Source organism: Channa argus, chromosome 20 (genome assembly GCF_033026475.1).
Source record: "Channa argus isolate prfri chromosome 20, Channa argus male v1.0, whole genome shotgun sequence".
NCBI lineage: Eukaryota > Metazoa > Chordata > Actinopteri > Anabantiformes > Channidae > Channa > Channa argus.
In genome coordinates, this window is record NC_090216.1 from 12,088,531 (window position 1) to 12,106,668 (window position 18,138).

General features: G+C 37.9%; 1 protein-coding gene across 16 annotated transcripts in view; it reads left to right on the top strand.

Moving 5' to 3' along the window:
* The window catches only part of si:ch73-103b11.2 (myosin phosphatase Rho-interacting protein), a 47,002-nt gene that overhangs the window by 18,427 nt on the left and 10,437 nt on the right, over nucleotides 1-18,138 (top strand). For 7 of the 16 annotated variants that reach the window (XR_010911883.1, XM_067488951.1, XM_067488949.1 and 4 more), the window contains exons 4-17: nucleotides 1,253-1,404; nucleotides 2,958-3,042; nucleotides 4,915-4,968; nucleotides 5,820-6,042; nucleotides 6,365-6,887; nucleotides 8,970-9,105; nucleotides 9,231-9,347; nucleotides 10,710-10,766; nucleotides 10,884-10,952; nucleotides 11,065-11,154; nucleotides 13,200-13,309; nucleotides 13,471-13,521; nucleotides 15,137-15,896; nucleotides 15,980-16,096. Coding sequence is in view for 15 of the 16 variants with exons in the window: in XM_067488951.1 (XP_067345052.1) it covers nucleotides 1,253-1,404; nucleotides 2,958-3,042; nucleotides 4,915-4,968; nucleotides 5,820-6,042; nucleotides 6,365-6,887; nucleotides 8,970-9,105; nucleotides 9,231-9,347; nucleotides 10,710-10,766; nucleotides 10,884-10,952; nucleotides 11,065-11,154; nucleotides 13,200-13,309; nucleotides 13,471-13,521; nucleotides 15,137-15,896; nucleotides 15,980-16,096 (2,544 nt within the window). In the remaining variant the exon portion in view is untranslated. Of the gene's footprint in view, nucleotides 1-1,252; nucleotides 1,405-2,957; nucleotides 3,043-4,914; nucleotides 4,969-5,819; nucleotides 6,043-6,364; nucleotides 6,888-7,210; nucleotides 7,366-8,969; nucleotides 9,106-9,230; nucleotides 9,348-10,709; nucleotides 10,767-10,883; nucleotides 10,953-11,064; nucleotides 11,155-13,199; nucleotides 13,310-13,470; nucleotides 13,522-15,136; nucleotides 15,897-15,979; nucleotides 16,097-18,138 lie in introns of those variants that run through there. The other 9 variants (XM_067488963.1, XM_067488965.1, XM_067488964.1 and 6 more) reach the window with 7 other exon arrangements.

The following is an 18,138-nucleotide window of genomic DNA, read 5'->3' on the forward strand; positions in this document are numbered from 1 at the left end:
AGAGTAAGTCATTTAGAGGTCAGAAAAGGCAAAACTCAGTTTTCTAAAATAGTAATATTTGATACAATAAAGTATGAGCATATTGCTTATAAATATTGCTTCCTTTAAGACCTGTCTTTATAAAGTGATATCTGCATGTCAAAATACACCTGCGTGCATTTGGTAATTCACAAAGAAAATCCTAATTTTACTAATTACAGCTTCACTTGCAGTGAGGCAGTGGATTCATCCAGTGGATTATGTTATATGCTGAGTTAGTATGTAGGTATTCATTGTAAATGAGCCATGCCTACACACTAAGCCACTGTTTACTCAGGTCAAACTGCACTTAAAACCTCAAGGCATTGTAAACAAAGATGTTATTATTTCTCTGAAAGTCTTTGGGTAATGTTATTTATGGCTTACAAAAGGCAACCAGGTCAGTGTGCATGGTTCAGTTTACACCTCACAGCGAGGCATCAGACAGATTAAACTCAAAACCGCTTGGTGAACCCATGAACCTGAGCTGTTTATAAATGGAACAGGCTCTTTTTAGTAGTACTGTATACAACATGGCTGTGTTGGGTCTGGACAAGGCAAATAAGTCATCCATCAATCCATTATTTTAACCACTTATCCTTTTCAGGGTTGGGGGGGCGGGCAGGAGGTTATTCCAGCTGTCACTGAGTGAGATGCATGCTCTGGACAGGTCTCCAGCATATCTCAGAGCTAAGACAGAGAAACACAAAGAAACACAAACAGACAGACATTCAAAGGCTCTACACAGTAAGGCCAGGATTCAAACTGGGGACCTTGTAGTTGTGAGGCAGCAGTGCTAACCACTCCTCCACCGTGCTGCACTACCTTGCCCTATGTACCTTGAAAGTTTATTAATCCTGTAGATAATGGAATTTTGGGCTAAGACTATCAAAGTTCTTAGCAGTTATCTAATTTTCTTATTTTCTTGTCCGAGATCAACTTGATTATTGCTACAGAGATGCTTTAATTATTCATAAAGCGCTGAACTAAATTTGCATGTATGATGCCGTTATGTAATCACTGCTATTAGTGCAGCAATACATCGCAAAAAATAATCGCAGCGAGTCTTGACAAGAACATTTGCCCGTTCAAAGACTGTTCAGTATGTGGTGTGCCAAGCTTGGCATAGAAATTGATTCTGGGGTGGATTGTGTGACAAGACAGACGGACCATGTGGAGAGCTATGTGGGCACTTTTTCTGTTAACACTTTCTCTGTGTTTCTGTGTCTTCCAGCCCAGCACTCTACCCCAGGGTACAATCAATATGAACCAGTGCTATGATGTCATTGATGGAGAGTCTAGGACAGGTCAGAAGAACTCATTGTGCATCCTGACCCCAGAAAAAGAGCACTTCATACGGGCTGAGTGTAAAGAAATTATTAATGGGTAAGACATCATAACCACACGATTGGTAATGTGATCTTCTGATGTAGGATTATGTATATAATATAAAGGTGGTAACAGGTGTGACGAGTGAGAGTGATTTGTCCTTTTTTGTTTTTGTTTTCCCTTTTCTTTTTGGGGGGTGGAGGCGTATTATGACAGAGATTTGGACAAGGAAAAATAGTTGTGCAACAACTTTGGCAGGCAAGGCTTCTCTGCCCCCTGCTGTCTGATTTGGGCTGTTCTTTTCACCAAGTTGTAATATTCACTGTAGTGACAATGCACATTTTTGAATTGTTCCCTCTCCAAGCCCACTAAGCGATCTTCATGTGTCCAAGTACACCCCCCACCCCCCATACCTCAACAATATAAAACCTATAAACCTCAATTTATGTTGTTTTTCCTGTGTCTTCTCCATCAGTACAGCACAGTCAAATATGTTTCTGCACTGCTATGACTGTCTGACTGTAGCATGCATGTTATAGCTATTCTTAGGGAAGAGTGACTCACAACACCCACTCTTCATTATGCTACCGGCTCCAACACTAAACACCTCCCACTATTATCATCTGGCTTCCAGGAGTTTGTTCTGGGCCATCACATAATCGTTATAAACCCCTGCTAGGTTTTCTTTAACTGCTTGTGATGTAACAAAGAGAAAAGTATTAAATATGTGTTTAGTATCTTGTATGTTCTCCGGGGCATGTTAAGCATCTGTTAAATGTCTTTCAGCTAATTATGTTGGTGTATGAAAACAGTGCTCTTTCGGCACTCATTCATTTAGAAGTCCATAACAAGTATTTATGGGTGTTTATAGTGTGAAACTCCACACAAAAAGCTTTAACTCTTTACAGAGTAGGTTGGAATACAGAAATACTTGATAATGCATGAGCGAATACAGTCCTTTACTTCAAAATTGTAAGTACTATGGAAAGAGTTTACTTTCTTACAAAAATTTCTATATTTTGCAAGTATATTAGGACTGTTGTTTCACAGTTGTTTTAAACGTTATATTATTTAGTAGTTTGTGTGTTTAGTTATATTTTGTGAGTGTCCTCATTTTTATTCAATGCAAATCATTTTAATCATCTGTCGATTCACAAAAACTTGTCTACAGTTTAATAAATTTTTTGGCAAACATCAGGGAACTGCCTCTATGTTAGGATTCATCTAAAAACTGAAGACATAGACATAATCCTCTGTGGAAGTAGAATTGTAGTTATATAGCAGTGTCTGTTCTAACAAAAGCCTTGTGTGTTGAGTTATTTGTGCTGTTTAGTAATGGGTTATTGCTTTGTAGTTACAATACTCATTTACCATTTTAATATGGGAACTACTTAAATAGATGTGTCCTTAAGAAATACCTAACAATTGTCAAAATTTACAAATCGCAAAACCCCCAAACATAAATGTTCTCAGAAAGTGAAATCAGATCATAAGCATTTAGACAATTACTCAATGTTTTTTTCCTATATATTGATCCACAATGAGTGCAGGGTTTGTATGGTCTGCGTTTAGTGTTCCATGAAGAACACAGACTGTTGCACTGTTCATAGGTGGCAGGAGGCTCTGACTGTGTACCCAAGAACGAACAAGCAGAACCAGAAGAAAAAACGCAAGGTTGATCCACCCACTCACCAGGTAATGTGGCTCTTCACACTCTTTTCACATATACTTTTACCTTGCTCACACTGATTGATGTAAGAACAGCAAGCAGCCTGATTCAGGTGAAATTAATTTTTTTAAACAGTGACAGTTTGCTATACTTTCTGTTTCTTTTGTTTGGAGTTGTTCTTGAATACTGTTTGATAAGGGCAGACTAAAAGTGATACAATAAAATTATGCAACAGAAGAGTGAGAGAATACCGTTGAACAGTATTTTGCAGTCCTGTATTCTAGAAATGTATTTCTCAATGAGCTATTTTCTATTATTAGATATTACATTTTGTGTGGAATACAGGAAAATTTATAAATGATTTGTATGTAGTATGGATTACTTTTATTCCAAACTAAACCAGCCACTAGAGATGAGATGTATTGTTTCCCTGCCAGCAGCATCGTTAATAAATTGTGCAGTCTATGCAGTATTTGCATTCATTCTTAAGTCACATAAATTGGCTTTTATTTTTTTTAAATTGAATGAATAGAATGTGCCACATTTGCTGGTACAGTAGCAAAAAAATACATTTGGTACTGTAACTAGTGATGTTATTTGGATAACATGGCAAGCTTGGATATAATTGCATAAGGTTTCTAACGAAGTAGTTCTGGTTTTACAGATGCTGATGGATTACAGAATAGCCTACCTACTTTAAATAGACATGGATTGGTTAGCTCAGTATTGTTTGCTGCCTAATATCACAATATTCTTAAACAACTGTCAAGGCTAATGATGCCAGCTGCCAGCTAAAATACTATCTGGCTGTAACTTTTAGCAATTTGCTAAGACTACAAAAAAGGAACAACATGGAGTTTAATTAACATATATGTGCCTAAGTCTGCAACACCTCAAAGAACTGAAAGAGGAATAGGGCGGAACAGTGATGATTCTGTTTAAAATAGGATAATAAAACCCCACATTGTCCTGTTTATTTGTTTTTTCATTATTTCAGACTTCATGTCATGTTTGTTTTTAACAAGTGTTTCAAAGGACTGTGACAAATATTTAAGTTATTTATGTTAAACTGAAGCCAGATTGAAAATGTATGTTTGAGTTTGTAAACCTGTAAATTCTTCAGAATTATTGTCTAGTTTCTCTAATGACGCCACCCTTATTTAGACTGAGAAGAGGGACACTGGAGACACAGCAATGACATGAGTGACTTCTTTCCATCTGGTCTTCTGTGTACCCTTACCCTTTAAACATTAGACCACGTCTTCTTATAATGCACTCCAGTGCGACTCCACTAACCCAATTGTCCATAATAGTAGAGAGTATAATTATCACCTTTCTGACAGTTTCAACTTAAAATTAAAAAATAAAACAGCAAAGCAGAGCTACTGTATTTGATTGTATTAGATTCATTAGATTAGATACAGCTACTAAATTGGCCAGTCTTGAAGTGATGTGTGTGTGTGTGTGTGTGTGTGTGTGTGTGTGTGTGTGTGTGTGTGTGTGTGTGTGTGTGTGTGTGTGTGTGTGTGTGTGTGTGTGTGTGTGTGTGTGTGTGTGTGTGTGTGTGTGTGTCCTTTTTAATGAAGCACCTGACCTTGAGTGCAAAAATGTCACCTGAAACAATGTTTCTAATAAGTCCCTGAAAGACGTCTGGAAGGAATTCACACTTTCAAATTTTGTTGGCTCTTCTACAGTGACATGATTGCATCTTGTAATTGTACTTTATTACTTAGTTCTTCTTAAATTACAAGGCCTAGATAAGAAGGAAACAAAACACAATTATCACAAAACCTACTCATGAAAAAAATAAGAGAGAACTTTACCTGTACTAATTATAGAGTAATCTGCACTACATATTGTAGCAAGCATTAACATTAAAGGTTTTTTGTGATTGGCAGGGTGAAGTATCTCCAAGCCAGTGTTTTTCCACTGAAGACATGAATGGACACCCAGTGAGTTCAGCCTGCCCAAACTGTTTGTCCTAAGTAACTTTGTTAAATTCAAGGCTAAAATGATAATTTGTATAATCCCAATCAATCTATGTGGAGGGTGAATAAAAAGGACATGGTTCTTACTTGTCTCTGAAAGTGTGATTCCTATCAGCATGTTTGTGGTGACTGAAGTAAGCTGGTGATTGATAAATAGATGTTTGAGGGTCACTTTCCTTTTGGAAATCTAGCTTTCTCTTATCTGAATTGATTTTCTGGACCTTCTGATCACTACAAGACTTTCTGATATATACTGGTGACATAATTTTATGCAAAAGCGTAAGGGTTCAATTTGTTTATGCTTGGCCTTCATTTTTTTTAATCATAAATCTTTTATTCCTATATATATTCACCTCTGCAGAATGTCCTTGTTTTGCTTTTATCTATATTCCTCAATAATACATGGGTATTTGTTTTGAGCAAAATTTTTGTTCTTTGTCAAGCTGTCATTCCCTTTTTCCCACGAATCACCTTCTCTTCATAAGAAAATTCTTGTGCTTTAATTGTTGCATTTTTATGTGGATGTGGGTTTATCAAGTCAAAAAATAAAAATAAACAGACCAATTATGTGAAATCATGTGCCAGACAACACTGTTCATCACCTCTCGAAACAAAAGTGGATACTGTGCTGTGCTGAAGGTTTATTTTACTGAATGACACGATGTCAAAAGTCAGTATAGATGACCTGGTTTATTACAGGTAGTGTGTTTGTCATCGCTGCAGCTTCTCCTTTTTTGTAGTTTCTCTATGACCTTACCTCCCATTATGTCTTTTCTTCTTCACATCCCCTTCCACCAACACAAACCCCTACCCAGGAGCCCGGTCCTGCAAAGGTAACGGTGACGAGCAGCAGCGGGGGCAGCATTCCCTGCCTGCCCAGCAGCATTGCCAGTGCTGAACGTGTGCCCATGAGCCGTGCCACTTTATGGCAGGAGGAGAGCCGCTGGAGCAGGGCCACCATCCCCTGCAGCCACAGTGCTTCCTGTCTCAGCCAGATGAGCCAGAACCAACCAAACCCCAGTATTACGACTCAAGACGGTTAGGACTGAGAAGAGTGAATGTGACTTCTTAAGATTTTATATATGTGCTTCAGCTTTTGTTTGGATAAGGAAACCTAGGTCTTTTTCAGAAACGGTTTGCTACTAACCAAAAACCCAAAGGCTGCAATGATCTGGGCTTATGTTTTTTTTTGGGGGGGGGGGGGGGGAACTTAATCATGAGTCTTAACTGTCAGGATAATGGACTATTTCTTTGTAATATTCGTGATAATGTGTTATACAACAGATCTAACATAAGTTAACTTATTCAGCATTATATGGACTGTTTGTTTCATATCAGTTATACTGTGTCCTTGTTTTAGACAGTGGCACAGTGAGCACTGGACGCAAGGTACGAGTGGAGAGTGGTTATTTTTCCCTGGAGAAGACCAAGTCAGAACCCTCTCCACAGTATGCACCACATTCCCAACCACCCCAGCATCTGTCCCTGTCCTCTTCAGCGTCATCCTCTTCTTTAGGAGCTCCCACTTCCAGGTACAGCTCTGAGTCAGAACCCCAAACTTACCCTTACCCACCTTCCCAAGATCCTCTTCCTTCTCCAGGTGCACTTGTTTCCCCCAGCTACTCCACCATCAGTTCCTCCCAGAGCTCGTTGGATTCTGAACACAGCAGTACTACGCCTACCTGGGAGGGATGTGGTGGTGGTGGAGGAGGCAGAGTGGGCCGATCTGGCAGGGAGTACGCAGCACTTTCGGATGTGCCACGGGCTCGCAGACTCAACTACCGAGAAGCATTTCGCTCAGAAAAAAAGCGCCAAGAGCTGAGGGCACGAACACGGAGTCCTGGAAGGGAGGAGGTGGCTCGGCTTTTTGGGGAGGAGCGGAGGTGAGAGGTTAACATTGCATATTAAATAAAAGACAAGACATTGTTCATTTCTTGGATTTTTAAAGACCTCCTTTCCCCTATATTAAATCACCACATACCACAAAGCATATATTCATGCATGCATATTTATGGACTATTGATAGGAATGGCAAATGATATATAATCACTAATGAGCCTATGATTGCCTAACACATGAAAATAGCATGCTATTAGTTTGAAGGATTTAGATGCATGTGTTACTTTCCCTCTATTGGTCTCTACCTTTTGCTCTTGCTACTTGCTACTAGTTTGTTTTGTTGTTTCAATCTTTTCCAGGGGCTTCTGAACAGAGCTTCTCAGAGTTATTGCTCAGCCAACCCTTCTACCCTTGTCCCAATGCTGTTACCTGCTGGTCATCGCTGATTCCTGCTTTCTATCATTTCATCTCTGCACTGCCTGGAAAAACACTTGCACTGTTCCATATAAATACTTGAATTCTGTATGTACTTTACATTTTCAAACATTTTGATGGTTGGATATAAATATGGTTTAGTCTTTTCCTCGTTTTTCATATAGACACAAATACAAAATGTGCAGTACCACAAGGTAACACCATCTGTGTTGCCATTGCTGCTATTTCTGTAATTTGTTTATTGACCGTATCTGTAATTTTCCCCTTCTTTTTAAAAAATTAAAAATAAATCTCAATAGGAATGTCCCGATACCAGATACCCGATTCTGTTATTCGTATGATATTGGCCTAGTGTACTTTTATTCATACCTGATAATGTTACCTCATGTTGGTTTAGCAACTAGGCAGCTGTCAAACTGTCTGTGGTTTGGAGCTGTTTTAAGATGACTCATAACGATAATAGTAAAAAAATAGAGGGAGACTTGCATTACCTACAGCTGTACCGGAGGTTTGCTTTGTTTTAAGTTAATTTAACTCCATATTCTTCTGGAGAATCTATAGGCATTGTTCTCACCATCCATCAAGGATCTCACTTCAGATCTGTGCTTTGTTTGTCTTTTTTCTTTTTGTACTTTTCAGCAAAAGTTGCTATGTTTATGAAACTCTGGTCAGTCCAGGTTTGTTTTTTCCAAGACCACATGAGAACTTCTGAAATCTTGGCGGATTAATGGGGATCAGTAGGTTGTCAGGTGTAGCGGGCCTGGTGACTCAATGCATAGATCATTAGGTTGGGATCCAGAAGGCCGCAGGATCACATCCCCTGAGCCACCAAGGACCACCTTGGTGCCGTTTCGGAGCCCAGATAAAATGGGAGGGTTTCACTAGGAAGGGCATCCGGCATAAAAAAGTCATACTAAATGAACGTGCGGAACACCTTTCCCTGTCGTGATCTCTGAAGGGAAAAGACAAAAGCCAATGATCTAGTGGGTCATCAGATGTGTACTTCTCCCAGACTGTCAGTGCTTAAAGTGTCAACTGTCTTGGTCTTAAAGTTTGTCCCCAGTACTATTTGGACAGCGTCTGCCCTTTTCTCTAATGAGCTTAATTGCGCAATGGATTGATGACCATTGAGGATGAATGCTATTAGAAGCAGTTTATTAGTCATATTGGCACTCTGTATCAGAATGTGCTCAAATTTAATTACGGGGAATTAAATTTCGGGATATCCCCATCTCTCATCATATAACATTGTTCTTTATTCTTTGGCGTATCACTTGATTGTTCTCTTCGGCATATGATTTTTACCTAAGGTTGCACGTTGTTGTCTATGGAAGCGACTGAGTCTAGAACATTATCTAAAGTCACACTTTCTACATATGGTGTAAATAATACACTTGTAGTACATTTATCTGCTGTGAACATTGATTCTGGCTCAATTTGCTTTCATATCATGCTGTGATCATATCTGTATTTGTATTCTGCCACCATTTTAGAACTGTGTTGCATCTGTAATTCTTTATTTTTCTTTTGAAGACCAAACAAGTATTTTACTACTGTGTTTTTGTATCATGCACCTTAACTATCTTACCTGTTTTGTTTCGAGTAAAATACTAAACAATATGTACACTGTACTGGAAATGTTAATATTATCATTATCATTATCATTAATATAATCTTTTTGTACCTCTCAGGCGGTCTCAAATCATCAGCCGATTCGAGGACAGTCAGCCTGTAGAGAGTATGGACACGAGCAGCTCCAGTGAGCCGTCTGCTACTACAATGCTAAGACAAGGCCGCAGCGAAAGACGCTATCTAGCCAAAAAACATGTATGTTATTCATTTTGTTTATGTGGTTTGACTAAATCTAAAAAGTGCTTATTAAATCTTATATGGACTGTTCAGACTAAAGAATGATCATTCATACTTTGATGACATGGAATTACTATTTATAGGAGATGTCGCTGGATGCAGGAAAGGACCGTTCAGTCCCTGATGTATCCAGCTCCACTTTTGCCAACTTAAGAAGAGCCAAGTCACTGGACCGTAGAGTCACAGAATCCTCAATTACGGTGAGTACTGACATTATTTGTAAAACATGGAGGATCTATATGTTTGAAGAGATTCAGAGTTAAATATATGAGTCATCATCTATAAAAAAGGTTAATTCAGGCCAATACAGAAGCATTGTAAATTGAAGTCATTATCCTGTAGTAGTGAGCTAGTGCTTTCCCCCTTTTATTTATTTATTTTTTGGCTTTTCCACCTCTCTACACTTAGGTACATGCTATAACATGATTTCATCCAACATTTCTTCCAGTGTGTGTATGAAGAGACAAGATATTTAATTTAAGGCAGATTTGTGAACTATTATATAACCCTATAAAGTGAGAAGAGAGTCCCACAGTGGTTTGAAGTATCAAAATAAGATTTTTTTTTTTCTCTCATCATACTTGGAAAAATTGTATGTTTATTGGAGGTTCACCCTAAATACTCCTCTAGACTGCTATATGGTATAACCACATTATAAGATCCCCTGTTCACTGTTAATATTCAGTATTAAAATCAACATACATAATTAATGAACCCAACAATGTACCCCTGTGAAACCACATCCGTTACCATTACTGTGCTTGTGTGTATGGTGGTGGTGTTTTGTTTTTTTATACTTCAGTAATAAGAATAAAGTACCCCCTGAGTTGCCTAATGTTGCCCTGGTATCTTTCTGAGGCCTGACTCCTACCAGTCTGGCAAACTGCTACTGATCTGAGTTCTGTGGTTGGTCTCTCTGTGGTTGACCTGCAGCTGCCAGAACCCCCACCCACTCAAACACACACGCACACATTCATGTACACACTACGCCACGGCTACTGATGATTATAAATAGCCAGCACAGAAGCAGCCGCTGTCGTGTGTATGTCCCCGGGACAGACAGAAAAAAACAGATTGTCAACATATGAACTGAAAGCAGTTAGCCATCAGAATGACTCTTTGCCAGACAGTGACCCCACACCTGATGAAGCTCAACAAAAACAAGGTATTGTTGATTGAGCAGAAGACGGGATTTGGACAAATGATTTATTTTACGGTCTATAAACAGACCTCAGCTTGTTTTCAATGTGCTGCAGTTTTTGTTTCACGGGGAAAGTCCAGCTAGTCATTTTAGCTTTGAGCAACATATCAGTGCATACATTTCTGAGATTTTGAACTAATGTAATCTTAAAGAAATTCTTATAATGCTTCAGGGAATAGGGAGATAAATTCTCACCACATCACTTACAACAACAGATTTGTACAACAAATAGAATTTTCTCTGTCTGGATTCTGTACTTCTGAATGTGCTTAATGTTTAATGAAAACTTATTAATTATTAGTAATCTAGTTGCTGTACATAATTTGTTTTTTTTGGGGGGGGGGGTTTGTCTCCATTCCAGCCAGATCTGCTGAACTTCAAAAAAGGGTGGATGACCAAGTTATATGAAGATGGAGTGGTAATTTGTAAAAACTATTTAGCTTTTGTCACTATATGCTTCTGCTCAATCAAAGTAATAGCATTTTGTATACATGATCATGGAGAAAGGTACTTACTGGTGTCTATTTCCTCCTAGTGGAAGAAACACTGGTTTGTCCTGACAGACCAGAGTCTAAAGTACTACAAAGACTCAATAGCTGAAGAGGTAGGAATAATTTTCAGTCAATTGCTGTTGGCAGAACTGCTTATATGAATTAATAAACTATTAACATTTTCCTCATGCTGTTCTGTTTTTGTTTGTTGTTTTTTTTCCTAAGGCTTCTGAACTAGATGGTGAGATTGACCTCTCCACATGTTATGATGTCAAAGAGTTCCCTGTTCAGAGGAATTACGGTTTCCAAATCTTGGTGAGTGTTGATTGTTTGTGTCATTTATTGTCCTGCGCTACTAATCACTCATTCAATCATTAAAGTTGACTCATTGTTTACACAGCTTAGCTTTGCTGTCTCCTGCCAGGCTACAGACTTCAACACAATGTGGTGGCACTTTAGGTATCAAGTTTTGCCATATCTCATTTTGAAACGATCCTTTGTCTGTTATGAAGAATGTCACTTGACTTGTCATCTCTCTGTGAAAGGGTGACATCATAGTAGTCTAAATCTGCTACAGCTGTTGGCTGAACTGCTTGTCGTTCTGAACCCTTGGACCACTCATCCTTCACTATATGTTAACCTTACCTTTAGCAATGAAAGCCCTGTCCTTGTCCACAAGTTTTAAATGTCACTCATGTTTAAAAAAATGTATTTAAATTCATGGAAATTTCACTCTGGATCCAAATGTCACATGCATGTTCATGCAGTTGCATGAATCTTGCTTTGAACTAAATGAGACAGTCTGTTCTTCATATAATCCTTTGGCCATTAAACATTTTTAGCACTTGTTGCTGGCAAAATATTTACTGGACGTATATAGTGGCTTGTAATGCAATCGTTATCCATGAGATGTTTGGGGGGTTCTGCTACATATAGATTTAAACCTGCTACATCGATCTTATATCAGGAGGATGGTGGCTACAGTGTAAATTTTTTACATTTACATTTGCTTGAGGCAGCTTTTCCCAGGATTTTCTGGAGGATGTCAGAAATAGAGTCGTCAAGGGGGTCGTTGTTTCTTTGGCTGAGAACACCATCGGTTTGGTGTCGAAATTAAGAACTCCAGTATTTAAATCTACGGTCTCAGCTACATGGTCAAAGTAGAATTGTTCTTGTTCTGCTACCAGTTTACCTGTAGCATTAAGATAAATTTAAATTCTGATGTCTAGAATGAAGTATAACTCTTTGGTACAACTGTTGTAAGCTTTGGTACAGCTGTGTTCGTGTTGAAATCAGGTAAACATTTGTTGTCCTTCATGCTGGTAAAAAGTGATATTCAATGCCCAAACAAATGTAAGCCTCACATTTTTTGCCACTAGAGGTCATTGTATATTAGGTTGAATTTAATCCACAGCTGAAGTTAAAATGTTCCAATGCTTAGAAATTTTCTAAATGGTATGTTTTTCACTATCTAGGGAATTAAGAAATGCAAATGTACTGTAAGTGTTACATTTGCCTGTCAATAATAAGGGTTATCATATGTACATTAAAATTGAAAATTTGAGTTTACAGCAATACCCACAACGAGCAGACCATGATAGAAGCTTACTGTCTACCTGAACAGAAATGTTTTAACAGAACAGCTTTGAATGCGTGCACATTTAACTATAACAGTGTGTGTTAAACCTCTGAAGACACAAGTCTTACATCCCTTCTTAAAACAGCAACTCCTATCGATGGTCTTTTGAATTGTGACAGAGGGGGCAGTAATTACAGAGATAAGTAAACATCAGAGCGGTTAAGTATGTAGAACTGATTAGATAATAATAATTTTAAAGGATTGACAGACAAATGTGTCTGTCAAAAAAGAGACATCCTTATTCTCGTTACTAATTTAGATGGTGTTGAAATTCTGTTTACACTTAGACTCTGACTCCTCAGCTGTGTGTCCATGTGGGGCTTTGATGCATTTGTGCAAGCATTCAAAAAATAGCTGACTGTAATTTAACAGTGCAACAGAGTTAAGCATAGGAGAAGTAAAATAAAGAATGTTTTGCATCATTTCACACTTTTTCCCCACCATTGTCGTCCTACTTTAACAAATACCCACCCGGTATTACAGTGGGTACTTCTGGTTACAGACACGATAAAAAGAGCAGCAGATGTCCACTGAAGTAAGAAAAGTCTTGCATTGACTGCATTGGCAGCAAGTCCCCTGCTGCATGCCTGAATTTTTTTAAAGCTTGTTAAAACATAAAGACATGCCCTTACATGTATTTTTAAAGCATCAGAAAGTAATTGTAATTTACACTTTGTGTGATCAGTGTCAGTTATTTTTATGTTTTCCTGTCTGTTTCCAGTGTAAAGAGGAAGCATGCACTCTGTCAGCCATGACGTCTGGAATTCGTCGCAACTGGATTCAGGCCATTATGAAGAATGTTAGACCCACTATTGCCCCGGATGTCACCCGGTAAAACTGAACAAGGATTTTATTTTTATTTCTTTATTGTTTGTAACCTTGGCAGATAAATCAACTGCTTTTCCTTTTTTTTTTTATTTCAATCGTGATCTCCTCACACTCTTTCCTTCTTTCTCTTCCTCCCTCAACTGGTATTTTCAACCTGCTTCCAGGAAAAACATCTCTCTGAAACTATCCGTTCTGAAGCCAAGGTTGGAGTGCTTGTGTGTTGAATATCTTTCTCTCCTCAAACAATGATGTAATAGCTCAGCAATGTCAGCCCCAGTGTCTTTGTCCTCCTACTCAATGTCAAGTGAATGTTAAATAATGTCTCATTGTTAGTTGTGCCACTATAGAGACAAACTCTGCAATCACATAAATATACTAAAATAATCCACTCCACCTCCCTTTTGTGAACTGTAGACTAAAATCATCACTATAATGTGGTGATTGAATAAGTAACTTAGAAATTGTCACAAAATCATAATTGATTGCATAGAGGTAAAAACCTTTATATTTTCTTGTTATTTAATGACTTTATTTTAGTGTTTTGTTTGTTATGTGTGTTGTGCGTTTCAGAGGGCTCATCACATAGTGTATGATACAGCCTCTGACTCATATTTACTGACTTGCAAACATTACTGTGTGTGTTAGTACCTTGCGCTAAGAGGAGAGTGTGTGATATTTTTGGCATTTCAGCTTAGCCCACAGATGGCATTTTGGAATTTTTGAATTCTGTTAAATGTCTTTTCTCTCCTACTAAAACCGTCTGACAACACAGTGAAAATATATTATTCTTTCATGCCACTTTTTAAAAATTCTCTGCCTTTAACATTAAAACATTTTGGGATAATCAGCATGCAGTGTATTAGAAAGATACTCTTTTCATTAAGCAACTGTTTAAATGGCAATAACAGAGTTAGGCACGTGTATGCCATGAGGCTTACCTTGGATCATGACATTAAAAACCAAAGCAGCCTACTGCCCAGTCCAAACTGTGCCTTATACATGTAAATGTTTTAATGTTATGCTGTGACTTTGATGCCTTCTTTGGACCTTTTCACTTTTTAAGATCAGGTTATCTGCAGGGCTTGAAAAGCCCAAAAAATATACTCTTTAGTTTACAGTACTTAAATAATGAAATCTGTTAAATTTACAAAATGCTTAAATATATGTCTTGTACCTGCTGTAAGCTGTTAGTCATAACTTGTTTTTGAATGATTGTGGGATGTTTTGATACCAGACGTTAAAGCATTTGTTGTCGAAGTGGAATATGCTACAAGGTTGTTCAGTCCTTTTAATGGTAATACAGTTTGCACCAGACCAGACCTGTAAGTTATTTTACTATTGTTAGCTACAGCAGCTAACTTATTGTCTGACAATGGGTAAGTGTTTGAGCAGACATAAAATAATTAATAATTGCAAATGTGTTAATTAATCCATAATTGTTTCTTTGAATAAGTTGAATGTTATATACTGTTGGGGAAGTACAGATTATTTTTGCTTTAAAATAATAGCGTATTAAGTGTACCTATTGTCTCTACTGGTCTTTCACACTGCTATACTTTGGCCAATACGATTGTTGAACTAGTACTAAATTGCGTTCTATGTTGTATTAAATAGTACTGTAAAATCTTTAACTTTGTGAACCCTGCAGACATCCTGGAAATGTACTGTTTAATAATGTTGTTTTGCCAAAATGTCTGCATTGTTGTTTTGTCCAGCAACGCTTTATGTAAAAATGTCATTGCTTGAGCTGACGTAAATCTTAAAATTATCAAGTTTATCGAAAGCATACCTGTGTATCTCATTTTATTTGTTGTGTTTTCATTTGTTCAGATCTGTGCCTGATGAGAAGCTGAAAGCCCAAGTAATGTTGGAGCCATGTTCACACACCACCCCTGCCCCAATCCCCAGCAATGAGGCCCTCAAGTCTGATGTCCACAGACAGCCTGCTGGCAACAATGCCTCTGATCCTCCCTCTGAGCCTCGTAAAAGCAGAGTTCGTGAGCGCAGACGAGAAGGCCGCTCAAAGACTTTTGACTGGTCTGAGTTCAAAATGGAAAAGTCAGAAAAGCCATTTAAGGAACGAGCAGAAACAATTGACCTCAGCTCTTCAATTTCCACAGTGTCCCCTTATTGCTCTCCCTCATCTTCACCTTCCTCACTAGTGTCCTCTCCTGTCTCTACATCTTCAGTATCAGGTGCCAACCCATCTTCTGTGACAGAGGAGGTGGAAAAAGAAAATCTTAGGAGGGCTGTCCCTCCACACAGCTCAACTGGTGCATCCCACGTGCCAAACATCGTTACTCTTACCATGACTTCCACAATAAATGCTACACCACTAGTACAGCCATTACCTGAAACTCAAGAACAAGGTAAGATGGAAGTAGACCACCCTACAGCCATGCATTGTGCTAGTGTAGAAAAGGACAGCAGAAGCTCCGATGTCCAGGAAGAAATTGAGCAGCAATGGCATCAGGTGGAGGCAATACCACTCAGAGAAGAGAAGCAAGTGCCCATCACTACAGCTTTAGACAACTCTTGTAGCACTGACAGATTGCCTGCCAGTGAGCTTGCTGCACTGCTAGATAAGGAGGTGTGTTTACTGAATATGGTCATATACAAAATGTTTATAGTATCGAAGCATTTCTTGTCATTTATTGTATTTTTCTGGTTCAGTTGGGACAGAAACAGAAAGAGATGGATCAACTACAGAAGCAGAACAGCCTTTTAAAAGAGCAGCTGGAAGATGCACTAGAGAGAGAACAAAGTGCCAGAGAGGGCTATGTACTGCAGGTACTATACACACAACAATGACACAGTATTAGTAGAAGTTTTAAAATAGACAACATGTACACATAGCATTAAAAAGATAAATATGGCAAATACTGAGCATTACAAAGTTTAAACTGGTAAAAAGGTTTTGTGATACATGTGGTGGAGTAACTGTTGCTCACTGTACTACAGTATTTTATAGATAATATATTTGTAATGTAGTCTGCTGAATCCTGACAGGTTAATGTGGGATTAACTTACAAATTCTACTAACAGGTGTGGGTGCTAATTGTCTGAAACTGTTTGCATGGTTATGGTGTTCTTGGCATGAGTTTTCACTAACTGTTTTTACGGAGTTTCACATCTCCTGGGAAAATATTGATTTGATCTCATAGTATGTTCAAGGTAAGAAAGTTGAATAGTAGGCCTTGCGCTGTGCTTTTTTCCTCTGTTCTTCTGTGCTTTGTGTGCCCACTGCATGCTTTTTGGTGTTTTTAAAAAAATCATAAATGTTACCACATTATATAAGTTATCACAGAGCATGAATGACTATTTTGTTGTATCATATTTCCTTTACTTTTCCTTTACATATTTTCCTTTTTATTTTCAAATTGAATTATTAGTCACCAACTGAAGGATCAAGTCTCTTTTTTTTTTGTAAGGTATGCGTTTAAGCCTTTGAAATTTCAAGTCATCTCTGAAAAAGCACAGTGAAAGCTTGGAAAGAAAAGACCTATCAAAGCAGATACTTTTTAGGACAGGTGAAATCTTATTTTCCTGGTAAGCGCCGAGATGTGGTTCTCCATACAGTGAAAAGAAAAATTATGTGAACCTTTGGAATTATCTGCATTTATGTATACATTTGTGTTAAAATATTGTCAGATCATGTCAGAAGTTACAATGATGAACAAACACAATCTCATTTAAATACACACATATTACCATTCTTGTATACATCATTCAAACATTTACAGTAAAGGATGAAAAGTCTATGTAAAGGCCTCTGACATCAATACAAGTTAATCTGAGTAGGAGTAAGCAAACTTGAAGTCCAATAAATGAATAAGTACTTGGAGGAATGTGTTAGAGCTACTCCTGCTGTTGTGAACCATGCCTCTCAAAAAGTGATCTGTGAAGATGTAGAATAAAGGATTTGAAAGGATTCCAAATTATCTTTAAAAAGATTTGCTATTTGTCTCTCTAAAATTGAACAAATGGTTTTGAAATAAAGTCAAAATAGTTCTGTGGCTACTCTCCCCTGAGGGGGTTGCTCAGCTAAAATGACTATAGGCTCATCACAGAACACACACATAAACAAAGTCTAGAGTAACCGCTAGAGGATTACACTAAAAGTTAGAGCTAGTTAACATTTCTCTTTATGGATAAACCACATACAAATCATTCGAACAGGACATTGCAGCACAACACACTGGAACTTACTGGTCACCAAAGAAGCATCCACACTGCTGACAAAGAGCACCCTGACACTCTACTGTGTTTCTGTGAAAATGATTTGTGTGCTGATGAAACACAGCACTACTACATACGGTGTAAAAATAGTACTGCATGTCATCCCAAGGAACGTGAAGCTTATCAACATATCTTAATACCTCTGCAGTGTAAGATAATATTAGAATGGCTGTCTGCCAGCTGAAGTATTATAGATGTTGGGTGTTAAAGCAGGACCATGACCCTAAACATCAGTGTAAATGTACTACAGAGGGATTTCAACATATAAAATTTGCCTTCTGTAGTGTTCCAGAGTCCAATTAAGATGCTGTGAAATGACCTCTATCAATTCACAACAGATCTCCTAAGAACATTGCTATGTTGAAGCAGTAATGAGGAATGATCCAAAGGGCCTGACATTTTTTTTTTCTGTTATTTATATTTACTGGCTAAACAAAGGTTGACCAGTTATTAATTTTAGGTCCTACTAGTACAACTGATGTTTAAATGGCTGTCCTGTAATAAATAAACCCATAGATATATGGGTGTTTTCAATATGACAATGTTATCACATTAATATTATTAGTTGTGCATTATTACCTTAAGGAAATTGT